Genomic DNA, 16073 nt, shown 5'->3' with positions numbered 1-16073 from the left:
TTAAACTCTCTAATAAGGAAAATCCCAAAGGCTTGGTAGCCATCATAATGAAGTAATGAAAATGGGTTGTTAGCGGAATGCTTTAATAAAACAGCAAAAAAAGGTTAAGTTCTTTATCTCTTGCATTCTGAAACTTTTCGAGGCGATTGTAAATGAAAAACTCTTTCTTCAAATTAAAAACAGAATAACTACTATGCAACATGGCTTCTTTAAAGGCCGTTCAACAACTACGAATTTGCTCGAATTAATTAATTATTCCTTGAATGCAATGGATAACGAAAACCATGTAGAAGTATTGTATACAGATTTCAGCAAAGCGTTTGATCGAATTGACATACCCATGCTTCTTATTGAACTTCAAAAAATGGGAATTCATTACGCACTCCTCAAGTGGCTTGAATCATATTTAACTGACCGCCATCAAAAAGTGAAATACAAAGGAAAGATATCAAATCCCGTTGAAGTCACTTCAGGAGTTCCTCATGCCTCCCATTTAGGACCACTTTTATTTATTCTCTTCGTCAATGACATATCTTTCATTATTAAGAAATTGAAAGCTGACGACATTAAACTTTTTTGGAAATAATAGATGCCAAAGACATCATCACATTCAAAGAGGAAATTCAGATATTGCATACTTGGTGTCAAAAAAGCCTGCTACAATAAGATATAAAAAAAATGTAACTCAATTACCATTAGTAGAAAACAAATCCTACCTGATATAACAATCACTTTAGGAAAACATATCGTAGAAAAGTGTGATAGAGTCAGGCATCTAGGTGTTATTTTGGACTCAAAACTTACTTTCACCGATCATTATAACACAATTATTAACAGAGCTAACAACATGCTTGGTTTCATAAAGGTTTCTGCTATAACTTTCAAGATCCTTATACGATAAAAACATTGTACATTGCTTATGTAAGGTCGATATTAGAATATTGCAGCATACTATGGTCTCCTTTTTCAATCACACACGAAGAAAGAATAGATTCCGTTCAAAAGTAGTTTCTATTGTATGCACTCGGTAAGTTAGGTTGGACTGTATTTCCTCTGCCATCTTACACAGCTCGGTGTATGCTCATAAATATCCAAACATTTAAAGAGCGTCGTGAATTTGCTATGATTTCATTCGTAATCGATATCGTATCACATCGCATTGATTCAATAGAACTATTTATTTATTTATTTATTCGTCAATCAATCAAATCGTAGACATTAAGACTTATGTTCTATGACTTCGCAGGGTTCTAAAATATATTTTTAATTCTGTTGAGGGCATATTTAGGTCAATCATTTCACAATGATGATTATAAACAGTCATCATCTGATTTACCGGTCCAAATTTAGCGTAATTGGTCCGATGGCGATCTACTGCGAACAACTGTCGATTGCGTAATTGTCGGGAAGGTGCATACAAATTTAACCTTGACAATAGATCAGCTGAGTCAATGCGTTGCGAAATGATATTGTTTAATAAAGAAATCTTTGCGTAATCCCGACGTTCTTTCAATGTTTGAATGCTGATCAGCAAGCAACGTGCTTCATATGACGGGAGAGGAAAAGCCGTCCAACTTAACTTACGTAATGCATATAATAAAAATTGCTTTTGGATTGACTCTATTCGTTCTTCATGCTTTTTCATATAGGGTGACCAAACAACGCTACAATATTCTAAAATTGACCTCACATAAGCAACGTAAAGTGATTTAATTGTATAAGGATCTTTAAAGTGGAGACCGAAACGTTTTATAAAATTAAGCATATTGCCTGCTCTATGTATTATTGTGTTATAATGGTCCACAAATGTCAATTTAGAATCTAGAATAACACCTAAATCTCTTACATTTTCACATTTTTGAACATTTTCATTACCTAATGTAATACAAAGATTTTGTTTGTTTAGTTTGTTTGTTGTTATTGTCATCCTTAATTTTATATACACCATCCAGGCATTTACGAAATAGAAATATATTTGCTACAAATCGTCATCGTACGAATTATGTCAAATTTGGACCCTTGAACCAAATGATGGATACACATAATAAGCACTGCGATAACATTGACTTTACTATGACAAAAACCAAATTAAAGCAATATTTGTTAAATAATTGTTAAAATAGTACTTAAGACAACAATTGTAAAACGGTCTACACTGATTGACGACAAATAAATAAATAAATAAACGCTTTCACGACACGCTTGGGATCCTGATCACTAATAGAAAATCCATTCTGACCGCATTTCTCCTTATGTTCGATGCTTAAAGTTTCGTTGTAACGTTTAATCACATGAATCACCGTTGACTGCACGATTCCGAGTTGTTTTTCGATGTCCCGAAGAGAGAGTTGAGGATTTTCTAGATGCTTGAGCAAAATCAATTCGCGACGTTGCTTTTCGGGTGACGCCATTTTTTCCAACTTTCGAAAAACTTACAGCGATGGAAAAATACAGTGTAAACAATACACTCTAAACTACTTCTACCCAAATTTTCAAGAGAAAATACCTAATGGGTAATTTTCTACGGTGTTTTGTCCCGTGATTCAATTTGATGTGGGGCACCCTTTACTATTTTATTTTCGTAACCCGCACGACAGTCCTATTTTGAGATTTTATGCAAAGTAGTGTTTCCAACGGGATAGCTAGAACTGAAAAAAGCAGCTAAACGAGCCCAATCCCGCCACATTGAAAATATCATCACATTACGACTACTTCACGATTCATATCAGCAACCAGGCACCGCCGCTCCATCCAGTTTAATTGCCTTCCGATGTGAACCGTTTTCTCGAATTAATTCTCATCCCGCTCGCAACACGAAATGCGAGATTTGCACCGTGTAGAACCACTGCAGAAAGAGCATTTTCGAACAAACAATGGTGAATCTGCTTTTTATTGTCATATCCAACGATCGACCCCCGCCGCGATGGGATAGAGGTGGCAGAAACATCAGCACAGGGTTCCAGCGCACATTCAGTAGGGAAATGTAAATTGCGAGAGGAGAAGAAAAAAAAAAAATGGTGAAAGTGCGATAAAAAGCACCCTCTCGTGCCTCACCGAGGGGCGGTAGAAATTGATTGAAAATCCGTCCCACTCCCGATGCCGAAGCTCGAATCGTTCGTTTGAACAATCATGTCGAGGAGCTTACCGGGGGTTGAAAACAAAGGGATTGAAAAATTGAACTTTGAACGATATTTCATTTGTCTTGTGGCCCATTGGGAAAGAGGGGATTCACTCCCCCCCCCCCCGTTAGTCTTGCTCGGAAGCTGACTGTGATAGACATCCATAATTTTAATTAGATGAGTTATGGCTTTTCGATTGGAAAACTTTTGCTGCAATCCCTTTCCTGTTATTCATGTTTCACCACTCACCAGGTTGTTGGAAGTGTTGTCGTCGTCATCGTCGGTTGATTGGCTGGCTTGTTTGTGGGGGTTCGAGGCCACCTCTGCCTGTATGTTATTGATTTCAATAGGCGTCTGCTGCTGATAACGACGGCAAGGACGCTCGAAGATGATTAATGAGTTGAGCCAGACAATAATGGTGGGGTTCTTTTGTTTCCGGCTTGTCGATGTCAGTTCGGAGTGCCGGCTTTTCCGTTGATGGAAGTAGAATATTTCATCGATCCGACTAAAATCGAGCTCTACTTTTCTTGAGAGTGTAATTTTTAATGGTATTCCTAATGATGGTTGCCAAGCAATTGGTTTGCTATAGATGGATTTATTGATTTTTGTAGCTCGATTGAAATGAATCGTTTTTAGAATGTTTCAAATCTTTTGGTGGATCTTCGCATCAAGAATTGCCTCCACCATTCTATGTAATTTATGGTTAAGGTAAAATACGAGCTTACTTTAGACTTCGAGTACCATCTAAACGGCATTATCACCAAAACTAGGTTGTCTCATCCATAAGAGCCTACGGAGCATCGTTTTTCTCGGCATACTGTGTTTCCAGATGGGACTGATATACTTTTATAAACAGTACGCTTATGACGTCAAAAAATAGCTCGCAACTATCCAAGCAACTTTGCTGATGCCACCAATCCTCCAAGATATGGGAAAATAATACAATTTAACGAAAGTTCCACTGTGTCACACTGAGATCCTGAGTGTTTGATCATTAGCAATGGACTGCGGTGCAGAGAATAACCTGCAGAATTAGTTGGAATGAACTGGAAATTACCCCCTTAATTCATTTTAAAGAGCGGAAGAAGATGGTCCCACCTTAAACTAAAACCCAAACCACATTCATTACGGAAACCACACCATCAACTGCCAAGACGAGTGTCTCAGCAGAAGCCTATACACAACACGTGCAGCAAAGCAATGAGCCAAATGAATTCATATTAGCCCGTTTGCTCGGCGTGACACACATGCACCAGAATTTCGCACTGGTTCAAACCAAGGTTGCAAATACTCATTTCAGCTAAAATAATGTTTTTCGGAATAATAAAACCAAAAGATGGTATGATGGCATGTTTTACTTGTAACTTACAAGAAGCGGTTACAAAGTATGCCTTTGAAACATAAAACCTGTAAATTTTGCTTTCTATGAGTCCCAATCGGCGATTTGCTGATCGCTGAGTGAGTGAGTGAGTGTGTGAAAAATCGCTGATTGTGACTCTCATGAAGTGAAATAAACAGGTTTAATATCCTGATTAATGTGGGCGTCTTAGTGCAATACCTGTATAATGAGAGAGAGAGAGAAGGATTAGTATTTTCCATTTAATTCCACTACTTTATTTGCTTATCCTTGACAGATACGCGTATTTCGTCTACAATGTGCAGACTTCTTCGGTGTCTTGTACTAATACTCGACTGGTTTAATATGTCAAACACATTCTTTGTAACCTCTTCTTGTATCCTACCAATTCAAAATATGATCATGGCATCTAATTATTTCATAATTTAAAAAAAAACATTGTTTTAGCTGAAATGAGTATTTGCAACCTTGGTTCAAACGAGGGAAAGAGGCTAAGCCCGAGCAATCCTTATGCATATCTTACGAGTGTGCAATCTGTGACACCCGGGAATCACCACCGGAGGAGTGAATGCCGAGGAATATGTAATGAATATTTAATTAACTGAGAGCTCCCTGTTTATGCGTGCCTGTCTCTGAGGCGCAGGAAGCTTGGTAAAATTAACATACCACCAAGACATCCGGAACCATGAGTTTCCCCACACAGATAGCAGGAAGAGTTTCCTGCACAGGATTGCAGGAAATTACTTGATTGAGAGATTTCCGAGCCGGTATTTTGAAGGTTTAACGGATCAATCGTGTTGAGGTTAGGGAAGGCCGTTTATTTCTATGCTGTTTGAACCTAAGATCAACGCAATGCGGGTAGAAACGAATATTGAATCCGGGTTGGAACGATATTTTGTAATCAACTTTAATTTAACAAAATTAGATTATTTATTAACAACAGGAGTGATGTTGCAATAAATCATCAGTCCGCATCGTGCTCTCTTGCCGTGTGGATCTATTTGGCTTATGCTAAAGGAAGAGCATCTGCTACCTAAAGCTACTCGGAAAAAAATCCGTTCCCGAAACAGGAACCAGAACAAAATTTTCTCAAATATACACCGTGAACTATGGTTCACGGTTGTGGTTCACGAATATGGGAACTCTTTTTTTTCCCGTGTACAACAAATTTAAACAGCACTTTTCAGTGCTCACTATTGTCTGTACAATTTCTACTTTTTGGACTCTTATTCCTCTTCGATCCTTGTTTGGACCCTACCCAAGGTAATCCTGCTATGATATCGATTTGGAAAATTCTTATTGCAATCTGTTTGGAAGATGATTTGGAGAAACTTGGTTCTGCCGCCATGGCGCTAAAGCGCAAAAGAAAAGGGCAATCGCTAGTTCCCTCTTGTGATGAAATTCAATTGAGCAATGTATTTCATGTGCTTACGGATGATGAGAATGATCCATCATCCAGACAAAATTCCATTTATCATTCCCGGCTTAATGCCAAAAAGGAAAAGATTCCCCCTATTGTGGTAACCACTTCCGATTGCCATGCTTATCGCACGGAACTTTTGAACTTCGTTAAATTTAAGTTTTCATTTCAAATTGGCCATCGGGGTGAATGCCGTGTATTTACTGAAACTTTTGACGGATTCAAACGTCTTCTCAAGTATCTTACTGAGAGGCAACACACATTTTTTACTTACGACACCAACACTGAACGTCTGTTCAATGTTGTCTTGAAAGGTCTGCCCAGTGGGGAATCACTGGATCAGATCATAGATGTTCGCTAGTTCACTTCAAGTCTAGTGAACTAAACAACTTTATGACCTTAGAAAAAAAAACTAGTCTTATGCTCCATATCCGAGTGAAGTGGGAACACTTCAGAAAGACTGGCGGAAATTTCCAAAACCTCACCCAGTGCCGTAAGTGTCGGAGATTGGGTCATTGAACACAATTGCTACATGCCAGCTAAATGCATGAATTGTGGATACTCATTAGACTGCCAATGAATGTATGGGAAAAATTTGACCATCAAATTTCGCTAACAAACCATATACAAAATGATTATTGCCTCGAAAAATGACCCTATGCAAAATGTGAGCGCAATCGGACATGATTTAGGGGTGGCGCAAACGCGTCAAAGTTTGACTTTTTTCACTCTCGAAAATCTCCCAAGGGGGAGGGGGGGGGGAGGGTACATGAAATTTCGGAAACCAATTTTTTTTTTGGATGCCAAATGTCTTAAAAATGCATGAAACGTCGAGATTTGGTGTTATCTCGAATTTTTTTTTTTTAATCGACTTTTTGGGACTTAGAATTTTTTTCATGAGTTCTATATGGAATATAGAAGATTGATGAGTCGGCTTCAAAAACTGTTCATAATTGTCTCCATTACTTTTTACCAAACGCATGTATCTGAAAATATCTTCATGTTGTGTTTTGGAATTTTTAAGAATCCAAACTTCAAAACATTTGATGATATTACTTTTTACTATCTGAGACCACGTAAAATAGAAGCATAGACAGACATAAATCGTAGAATAATTCCGAAAATTGTACAGGACAACCGTTAGTGCTGTTTAGTTTACAGTTCAATCTGACGAAAGTACAATGACTTTTTAACATATCCACCTAATACGGGACAACCCTTTATATGTGTTTCTTTTAAATTCCTACCCTATAGAGGTGCCAAAAAAAGTACCCGCATAAAGCATATTGTTTATCTGGCTTTCTTTTGGGTATTAATTAAAAAACACACACTAACAGTGTTCTTCTACAGGTAAGCAACGGTCTCAAGTACTTATTTCTACGTAAACTTTTCTACCTTGGCTTTTTCTACGTATGCTTTAGTATAAAAAAGGATGCGATCTGAGGATGTATGATCAATCAGTAGTGCGTTTGAAGAAGACAACAAGCAGAGAACTGATAGAGAATAGTACGACAGTTTGTTAAAAATGGTTGACATTTGACTAGTTGGAAAATATCTGCCGTCGTTCGGCCATTCTGTTAACTTGCCGACGTAAAGTGAAGTTTTTCGTAAATATATGTTTCATTTGCGCGCTGAAAAAAAAAGTTGTGAGCTTAGTGCCTTCCTAACAATAAAGGAATTAAAGGATGCTTGGAAGAAAAAAAAAACTTAACACATTTGGTAAATGACATAAGCATAAAGAAAAAAGTGTTGCTATTTTTCAATACCTGGAAAGCCTTATTAAAATGCAAACTTAGAATGGCTAAGAAAGACGTCGAAAAAAGGAACACATTTCATGGATCATTGCGGAGTTTGTTTGATATCGGGAAGAATTTGAAGGCAAAAACCCGTAAAGAAAAGCAGGCGATGCAATATTTGCAAAAACAGCGGGAACAAGCTCATCTTGAAGAAGAAACTCAGGTTCTCCCTACCAAAAACCATTTCGTGTAGCGATTTTGAGGAAGAAGGGTCAAGCCAAAGACCGGATCAAATTTGTAGTGCAACCTCAATTGAAACATCATCACAAAACGACAGCCATCCTGGGTCAGTGTACTCGCCTAGTACATCCGAAAGAGCTTCTCCAAAAACAGGTACGTTGTGATGTTTTACTAATGTTTTTTTTTTTCTTTTAGATTATACACCTATTACCATCCATATTAATATATTTTGAACGTTCTAGGTTCTCCAAAACCAGCTTTGACACGTAAATCTCAACTGATACGAGTTGTTACAGTTGAGGTAGCTACTGCATTGGACCGCTGTAAAGTGAGTGATCGAAATGCTGTGTCTCTAATATCATCGATCGCTAAAGCTTTAGGGCACGATGTTTCATCATTATTGTTGAACAAGGAATCTGTCAGAATCGCCAGAGCAGGAATTCGCATTTAAATGCTACATGATTTAAAAGCGTCGTTTAAGCCAGATATAAATTTTTACAGTACATTGGGATTCTAAGTTGCTACCTAACATATTACCATCCAGAGCTCTACCAAAAACCGAGCGCTTGGCCATAGTTGTATCAGGCGAAGGCAATAGCAAATTTTTGGCTGTTCCACCCATCGAAAACTCTACGGGGGCACAACAAGCAGAAGCGGTGTACAATGCAGTCGTCGAATGGGGGCTTGCAGACAGGTATGATCTTTTGATACTACTGCATCAAACACCGGTAGAAAAAAAGGTGCGTGTCAGTACCTGGACAAATTGTTTAAGAGGCAGCTTATAGGCCTCCCTTATAGACACCACATACATGAACTGCTACTTGGCAAAGCTTTTAAAATTTAGAAATTTGAATTGTCAAAGTCTCCAAATGTTGAGATTTTTAAGGAATTCCAATCAAAATGGCACATTTTGGAAAAGACTTCATACCACTCAGGTATGGATGATGATTTTTTTAAAATAGCTATTTCGGAAATAGAAAGATTAGCGTTATTGGAGTTTTATGAAAAACAAATTAGAGAGCAACACCACCGTGGTGATTACCGAGAGGTTCTACAACTTGCCATTTTATATTTGGGTGGAAAATCGTCGAAAAATTACAAATAAGAGCTCCTGGTGCGTTCCACAATGCAAGGTGGATGGCCAAAATCAATGAATTGGCTTTACCAGATAAAACTAAAAATCAACTAGCTTGATTTCGTGTGTTCATTGTAAAAATTTATTTGAAAAGTTGGTTTCTTTCTCCGTGTGCTGCGATGGCACCCAACAACTATCTGAACCTGTTAAAAATATTGAAGGAATTTGAAACTGTTGATGAAGACGTGGCGAAAGCAATACATAAAGGAATTTTAACTCACTTGCAATATTTGGACAACAGCCTTATCGGACTATGTCTGTTCGACGAAAATGTAGACCTCCCGGTTAAGAAAAAGGTCATCAAAGCCTTACTTCTATCAGGTAAATGCTTTTATTGATACATTTGCATTTAAATTTCTAATGATTTTTTTTTTTACAGATACTCGTAAAAACATTACAGCCAGATCCATTGTTGAATCCAACGATATTTCAACGATTGAACTACACTCGTTTGTACAAGGCAGCAGTGGTATTGAAAACTTATTCAAAGCTCTCCAAATTCCGAAGTCGTTGCTGAATGTCGATATGGAGCAGTGGAGTAGTTCCATCGAGTTTAAAAATGCCAAAAGACGGGTTCAATGTTTGGAAGTAGTTAATGATAATGCAGAGCGTGGTAAAGCATTGATTAAAACAAACAATTCAAAAAACTATTAACGGATGAAGATCAAAAGCAGTGCATTTTACAATTAGTTGAAGATCATCGAAAAAATTATAAGAGTACCAGGAAATCTGATTTGGTGTAGCTAATAAGGAAATATACCGTCAACAATGCTGATGATGGTACAGCACGCAACAACCACCCTACTGCCTTCTCTCTGAGATGACCAAATTGGTCATGACGAGAGGAGCAACACAATAGTTGGGTAAAGAAGAATTGCAATATAACACACCATATACTGGAAATGCTCTCGCAACGTGGGGCTTTAAGTAGTGATGAAAACGTCGCTAGAACTATTCCACAGCCGCAGTCAGTTTATGAGCAAAAGAGAGACGCACATTTTTTGCCTGTAGACTTGGAGACATACTTCAAGTCTCCGCGTACATCGTACGGGTTAGGCAAAAGATGTGCGTCTATCTTTAAAAACTGTCGCATTAATGGCCCTTCGCTCATTTTCAACTTCTATTCAATTTTCATACTGCCGTACTCTAACGGAACTATCCACCTACTCTCTTCTAAAAATCATTCTCTAGCTAATAAATTATCACACTAAAGCTTCATGTTAGCATTTCCAACCAACTCTGATTTTGTACATGGTTTGTTAGCGAAATTAAAAATTACCATTTTCGCTGGCAGTCTAATACTCATCTCCCACAAAGGACGACTGGTGAAAACCACAATTCCAATTTTTGAGAATGTAAGACTTGAAAAGCGATCCTAAAATCTTAGCGACTTGTACTAATTTCTATGCTGTTAACTACGGTCAGCGAAGAACAAATTCTACATTCGCACCCGTAGGTAAAAACATCACCCTGCTTCAAATTCTTCATCTATACACCCAACCGGTGGATGTAAGATTCGCTTACAATTATGTGGGATTCATCATCAGAGGATGAAAGTGGAGACCGCATAAACCGAAGATGCGATATACATAGCTGCGGTCCAATGCAAGAAAATTGGAGACCGAAAAATGAAGAGTTTATTAGTGAGGTAAATTAATTAAAGGGCGAACACAAAATTATTGCGACACATTCAACAGGGCATAGCTTTTTTACCATTGGGTAAAAATCAACCAAATTTTGCACACTTTCTCATTGATGTGTGTCGAGTAGCACAGAGAGTAGCAACGGTGTAAAAAAGTTCTTCTTTATTTCACTTCAAACTAATTCAAAACTTCAATTTTATTTCACTAGCCTACACTTGCGTACAATACTTCTACGTTCAATACAATATCCACTATTCAATACAATTTCCACTTTCCACGTATTCTTCTGCTTGATGGGCTTTCCAATGTGTAAAAGAGGCTGACACATGTCAATGAAGTTCCTTATATATCAAGGAGGGCCGGAAGAAGGTACATCGCCATAGTAGTTCTCCTTTTTCCCCTTTTGGGTCTCTATTGGTGTCGATGAACGAGGGGATATGATGATTGGTGTGTGCGCTCGCTCACTGATAGATGGCGTATTATTTTCTTTTTTCTTTCCCTTTCGTGGTTCACGAACATGCTGGCCCCGTCAGGAACGCTGTTTCTGACACTTATGATGACGATGCTGATGACAGTGCGTTGCAGAATCGATGAAAGTCCGTTGTTTTGGTTTGGCGATGTCAAAACGATTACATTGTTCATTAGTCTTGTCCCTGCTGAAAGCAGGCCTTTAATTAATTCTTTTCTTTTAGGTGCTCCTGGATCAATGATGCAACGGTGATGTGAGGTGCAATTATGGATGTTCTGTCCTCGTTGGATGTTTGGTACTGGATCAGGTGTTATTGCGATCTATTTGGTGAATGTGTTTACTTCGCGGTTGTTGTTTGTTGGTCGCATGATGATGCTACTGGTAGAAGGCAGATTTTATTCACCGGACGGACGAATTGACCATTAGGTGTTTGGACAGTAACCACTCTGATGACGCCGTCGGTACCGGGATGTGTTGCCTGAATTCTGCCCGTCCGCCAATGCATCGGAGGGCAATTTTCGTCGCAAAGAAGAACTAGTTCATTTTCTCGAACTTGGATTGGAGGATGGAGCCATTTGGAACGAGTTTGCAGAGTGGAAAGATATTCCAGATGCCACCTCTTCCACAGCTGCTGGTACAATTTCTGGACGTGATGCCACTTCGAGAGCCTGTTTGTAGGAATTCCGGTGTAATCGACGTCAGGAACAGATTTTAGTTGGGATCCAGTAAGAAAATGTCCTGGTGTCAAGGGTTCGTAGTCCGATGGGTCATCGCTTAGTGGAACAAGTGGTCGCGAATTCAAACAACACTCAATTTGGCACAAAAGGGTTTCCATATCATCATACGGAAGGCTGTTTTTTCCGAGGACTCGAATGAAGTGCTTTTGAGCCGATTGTATGGCAGCCTCCCACAGACCACCAAAATTTGACGCTTTGGGTGGATTGAAGTGCCATCTAATTTGTTGTGCATTGCATTCCTGAGCGATGGCATTCCGGAACTCCTTGCTGTTCACTAATTGCTTCAACTCATTAGCGGCTTCCAGAAAATTCCTCCCGTTGTCGCTGTATAGGTCTGTACATAATCCTCGGCGAGATACAAACCGACGAAGTGATTGGATGAACTTGGCTGTGGTCAGGTCGGAAACCAATTCTAGATGCACCGCTTTGGTGCAGAAGCATACAAATACTGCCACGTAAGCCTTTCCTGGTGCAGCTCGTCGATGAGTGGGTTTGAGGAAGATGGGTCCCCAGTAGTCCACTCCTGTGATGGAAAAGGGTCGATTCGCAGTGCTTCGTGATGCTGGCAATTCTGCCATAAATTGCTCCAACATTTTTGGACGAGCTCGAAAGCAAACAACGCAGCTATGGATCACTCGCTTGGCTAGGCTTCTGGCTCCGATGACCCAGTAGCGCTGTCGTAGTAGGTTTAGAAGCAATTGGGTAGCGGCGTGAAGATGCCTTTCGTGGTAGCTACGGATCAAGAGAAGCGAAAATGGGTGCGATCGAGGAAGAAGAACTTGATGCTTGACGTCATATGGTTGCAGTGCGTTTCCTAACCTTCCACCTATTCGAATCAGCTGCTCCGAAGATACGAAGGGATGAAACCATTTGAGACGGGACTTCGATGACACTGGTTGATTGTTTTTCAGCTGCTTCCATTCTTCGCTGAACGATTGCTGTTGAACTAATCGGATGATACTATTTTCAGCTTCATTTAGATCATCGACGTTGAGGAGTGAGGTTTTCGGTCGTTCGCTTGGTGCAGTTCGGCAGTTTCGAATAAAACGATGACAGTAAGCAACTATCCGGATAAGGGACAGGAAGTTGGAAAATTTTTCGACGAGCAGGTCGACAAAAGATGGTTCGCTTGGAGTTGATGGTGCTGCTACTGATGCGCGACGTGCTTCTTGAACTGCCGCAGATGGTTGATCAAATTTGCTAGCTCCTACCGGCCAGTGACGTTGATGAAGGTGTAACCATTGTGGCCCATGCCACCAGAGATCGAATTTAAGTATCGCATGTGCAGTCATCCCACGAGATAGGCAGTCTGCTGGATTCTCCAGGCCGGCAATGTGATTCCACGTACAGTTCTGGGTGGTAATTTGAATCTTGGAAGTACGGTTTGCGACGAAGGTGTTCCATTCAGAAGGCGAACCGTTGAGCCAGCACAGTACGACGGTGCTGTCGAGCCAGAAATAATATTCTGCGTCGAGTTGTAGCGATGATTTTACTTTCTCGTATAATTCTGCTGCCATTAAAGCGCCACACAGTTCAAGTCGAGGAATGCTGAGTTGTTTGAGAGGTGCAACCCGTGATTTGGAAGAGAGTAGAGCTACTTTAACCAACCCAGCTGTATTAGTGGACCTGACATAAGCACAGGCACCGTAGGCGAGTTGTGAGGCGTCGGCAAAAATGTGGACTTGAACGGTTTCAGGTTCAGGTAGCAAAATGCAGCGATTGATGCGAAGATTGTTCAGGTTTGGCAGCAGGGACTGATAATTGATCCATCGCGTCTGGTACTCATTTGGTAGTTCACGATCCCAACTCCAAAGTGCTCCCTTTTCGTCCTTCAAGGTCCAAAGGTTTTGCATGAACACTTTAGCGGTCGTAACAACTGGACCCACTAAGCCGAGCGGATCAAAGAGGCGTGCAATAAGCGAGAGTGCGAGCCGTTTAGTGAGTAGATTTGCTGATTCCGACGGCAATTCAATTTTGTAGCGCAGGCAGTCAGTTGATATCTCCCAGTAGAGACCGAGCGTTTTGATTACCTGGTCCCGGTGAAGGTCTACTGATGTCTGCACGGCACGGTTTTCAGGTGGAATCCCTTCAAGGACAGCTTCATCATTTGAGGCCCACTTACGTAGCTGGAAACCACCCTTTGCTAGGAGTCCTTCTAGCTGGTTTCGCAGCTCGATTACTTCCGCTGCGGTTTTGCCTCCGGAAAAGAGATCGTCCACGTAGAAGTCTTTCCTCAAAACTGGAGCTGCTAAAGGAAAATTAGAGCCTTCGTCATTGGCCAACTGAGTTAATACCCGCGTTGCGAGAAATGGTGCACTAGCAGTGCCATACGTGACAGTCTTTAACCTGTAGGTTTCCATCGGCTGGTCTGGAGAAGGCTTCCATACGATGAGCTGGACTGACGTGTCTCGAGGATCGACAAGAGCCTGGCGATACATCATTTTAACATCTGCGACTATCATGACCTGGTGCTTCCGGGAACGCATTGTGATTGACCGTATGTCTTCTTGAACGGTTGGCCCAACCATTAGTGCATCGTTCAATGATGGCCCTGTAGGAGTCTTACACGAAGCGTCGAAGACGACCCGTAGTTTCGTGGTTGTGCTGTCTTCGCGAAGCACTGCATGATGTGGCAGATAAAAGCGTTTGACGTTTGGCTCTTCGTAGTCGTGTATCCGCTCCATATGATCAAGGTCGAGGTACTCGTCTATAAACGCCTTGTACTGCTGGCGTAGATCAGGATTCCGGATTAGACGACTTTGTAGCAGATGAAACCTACGGACAGCAGTCCGACGGTTATCGGTAAGTTGCTCAAGAACGGCTTCCTTGAAAGGCAAGCGAACTACGTATCGGCCCTCTGTGGTACGCGACACGGTTTGACAAAAATGCTGCTCGCAGGCTTGCTCTTCAACCGAGTAGGTGCAAGGTGAACTGTCCTCCTCGATTTTCCAAAACCGTTCCATGAGGTGATGAACGTCTGTGACGGTAGCGATGTTCGCGACAACTGGAGGATTGGATGTGCTAACGGTGGATTTTCCTGAAACTACCCAGCCAAATACTGAATTTACCAGCACCGGAAGATGGTCCCCAAGAGGAATTCGGCCGGGGACTCGGAACAACTCGAAAAATATCTCGGCTCCGATTATGATGTCGATCGGGTTGGTGCTATCGAACGATGGATCGGCAAGTTGTATGCCAGGTGGAAAGTCCCACGTCGAAGTGTCGACGGACGTAGATGGTAGGTCTATGGTGACGCTGGCAAGAACAAGAAATTCTACGCTGGTCTTGTATTCACCAACTCGTGAACGAACGATGGAAGTGAACTTCTGTTTGGCTTGTGTAGATGATTGGCCGATGCCACTGATTGGAAGGTAGATCTTTCTTCGCTGAGCCTTCATGCGTTGTGAGAAACGTTCCGTTATAAAACAGCACTCGCTTCCCGAGTCTAGCAGAGCACGTCCCATGTGTTCGACGCCGTTGTCGTCAACAAGAATGATGACCGCTGTAGCCAAAAGAACTGTTCGCTGTTTGTGGCCAGCAGAGGAGCAGCTGACCGACTCGATTATTTTTGCGGACGCAGAAGTAGTGGGAGAATCAGTTATCTGAGACGCTTCTACCAGTTTTGATTGTTGAGGGCTGACTGACTTCGAAGTTAATGGAGAGGATGATTCGTGACAAAGTAGCGTGTGGTGACGACCACAACACTTGCGGCAGTTGGAAGACGATGAGCAATCCTTAGAATGGTGACCCTTTCTCAGGCAATTTCGACAAAGCTGATGACGACGTACTTCCTTGTCCTTGTCTTCGGTCGACATCTTCGCAAAACTCCCGCACGAGTATAGGGGATGATGATCTGAAAAAACGAGGCACTTTCTAGGACTGATCTGATTGGCACCGTGGCTTGACACGGAACGTTGAGCTAGCTTCTTCATCTGATTACACGGCAGATTGTCGATGATCTTTGTATGTAAAGATTGCAGAACTGATACACGTCGCTGGATAAATTCCGTCAAGTCCTTAAATTCGACGACTTCCTTAGAAGAAGAGTGCTCCTCCCAGTCTCTCCTTGTTGTTGAATCTAAGCGGATGCTAAGCATTCGGATGAGAAGTATGTCCCAGTGTTGTGTCTGTTCCCCCAATGTCTGAAGAACCTTTACGTTGGCCTCGAATTTCTCAACTAAGTTGTGTAGTTCCGCAGCTGACTCACGTTTTAGCGC

General features: G+C 41.1%; 1 protein-coding gene across 1 annotated transcript; it reads right to left on the bottom strand.

Annotated features, from left to right (window-relative positions):
• Positions 1-13845: 13845 nt before the first annotated feature.
• On the bottom strand, positions 13846-15671 carry LOC135698823 (uncharacterized). The gene is made up of 2 exons (XM_065218953.1): positions 13979-15671; positions 13846-13913 (listed from the first exon to the last, which is right to left on the bottom strand). Exons 1-2 carry the CDS (start codon positions 15669-15671, stop codon positions 13846-13848), a joined length of 1761 nt encoding a protein of 586 aa, XP_065075025.1.
• Between the last annotated feature and the right edge of the window lie 402 nt (positions 15672-16073).

The sequence above is a fragment of the Ochlerotatus camptorhynchus genome, unplaced genomic scaffold (genome assembly GCF_037179485.1).
Source record: "Ochlerotatus camptorhynchus isolate MF236.1 unplaced genomic scaffold, CSIRO-AGI_Acam_v1.1 ptg000095l, whole genome shotgun sequence".
Classification (NCBI taxonomy): Eukaryota; Metazoa; Arthropoda; class Insecta; order Diptera; family Culicidae; genus Ochlerotatus; species Ochlerotatus camptorhynchus.
This window is presented reverse-complemented; position numbering and strand designations above follow the sequence as displayed.

Bases quoted from the DNA above. Each gene is read 5' to 3' on its own strand.
- LOC135698823 (XM_065218953.1), bottom strand. From the start codon at position 15,671: ATGTCGACCGAAGACAAGGACAAGGAAGTACGTCGTCATCAGCTTTGT. The intron at 13,914-13,978 runs GTAAGTGGGCCT...CGTGCCGTGCAG, and splicing joins AAAGGGTGGTTTCCAGCTAC to ACATCAGTAGACCTTCACCG.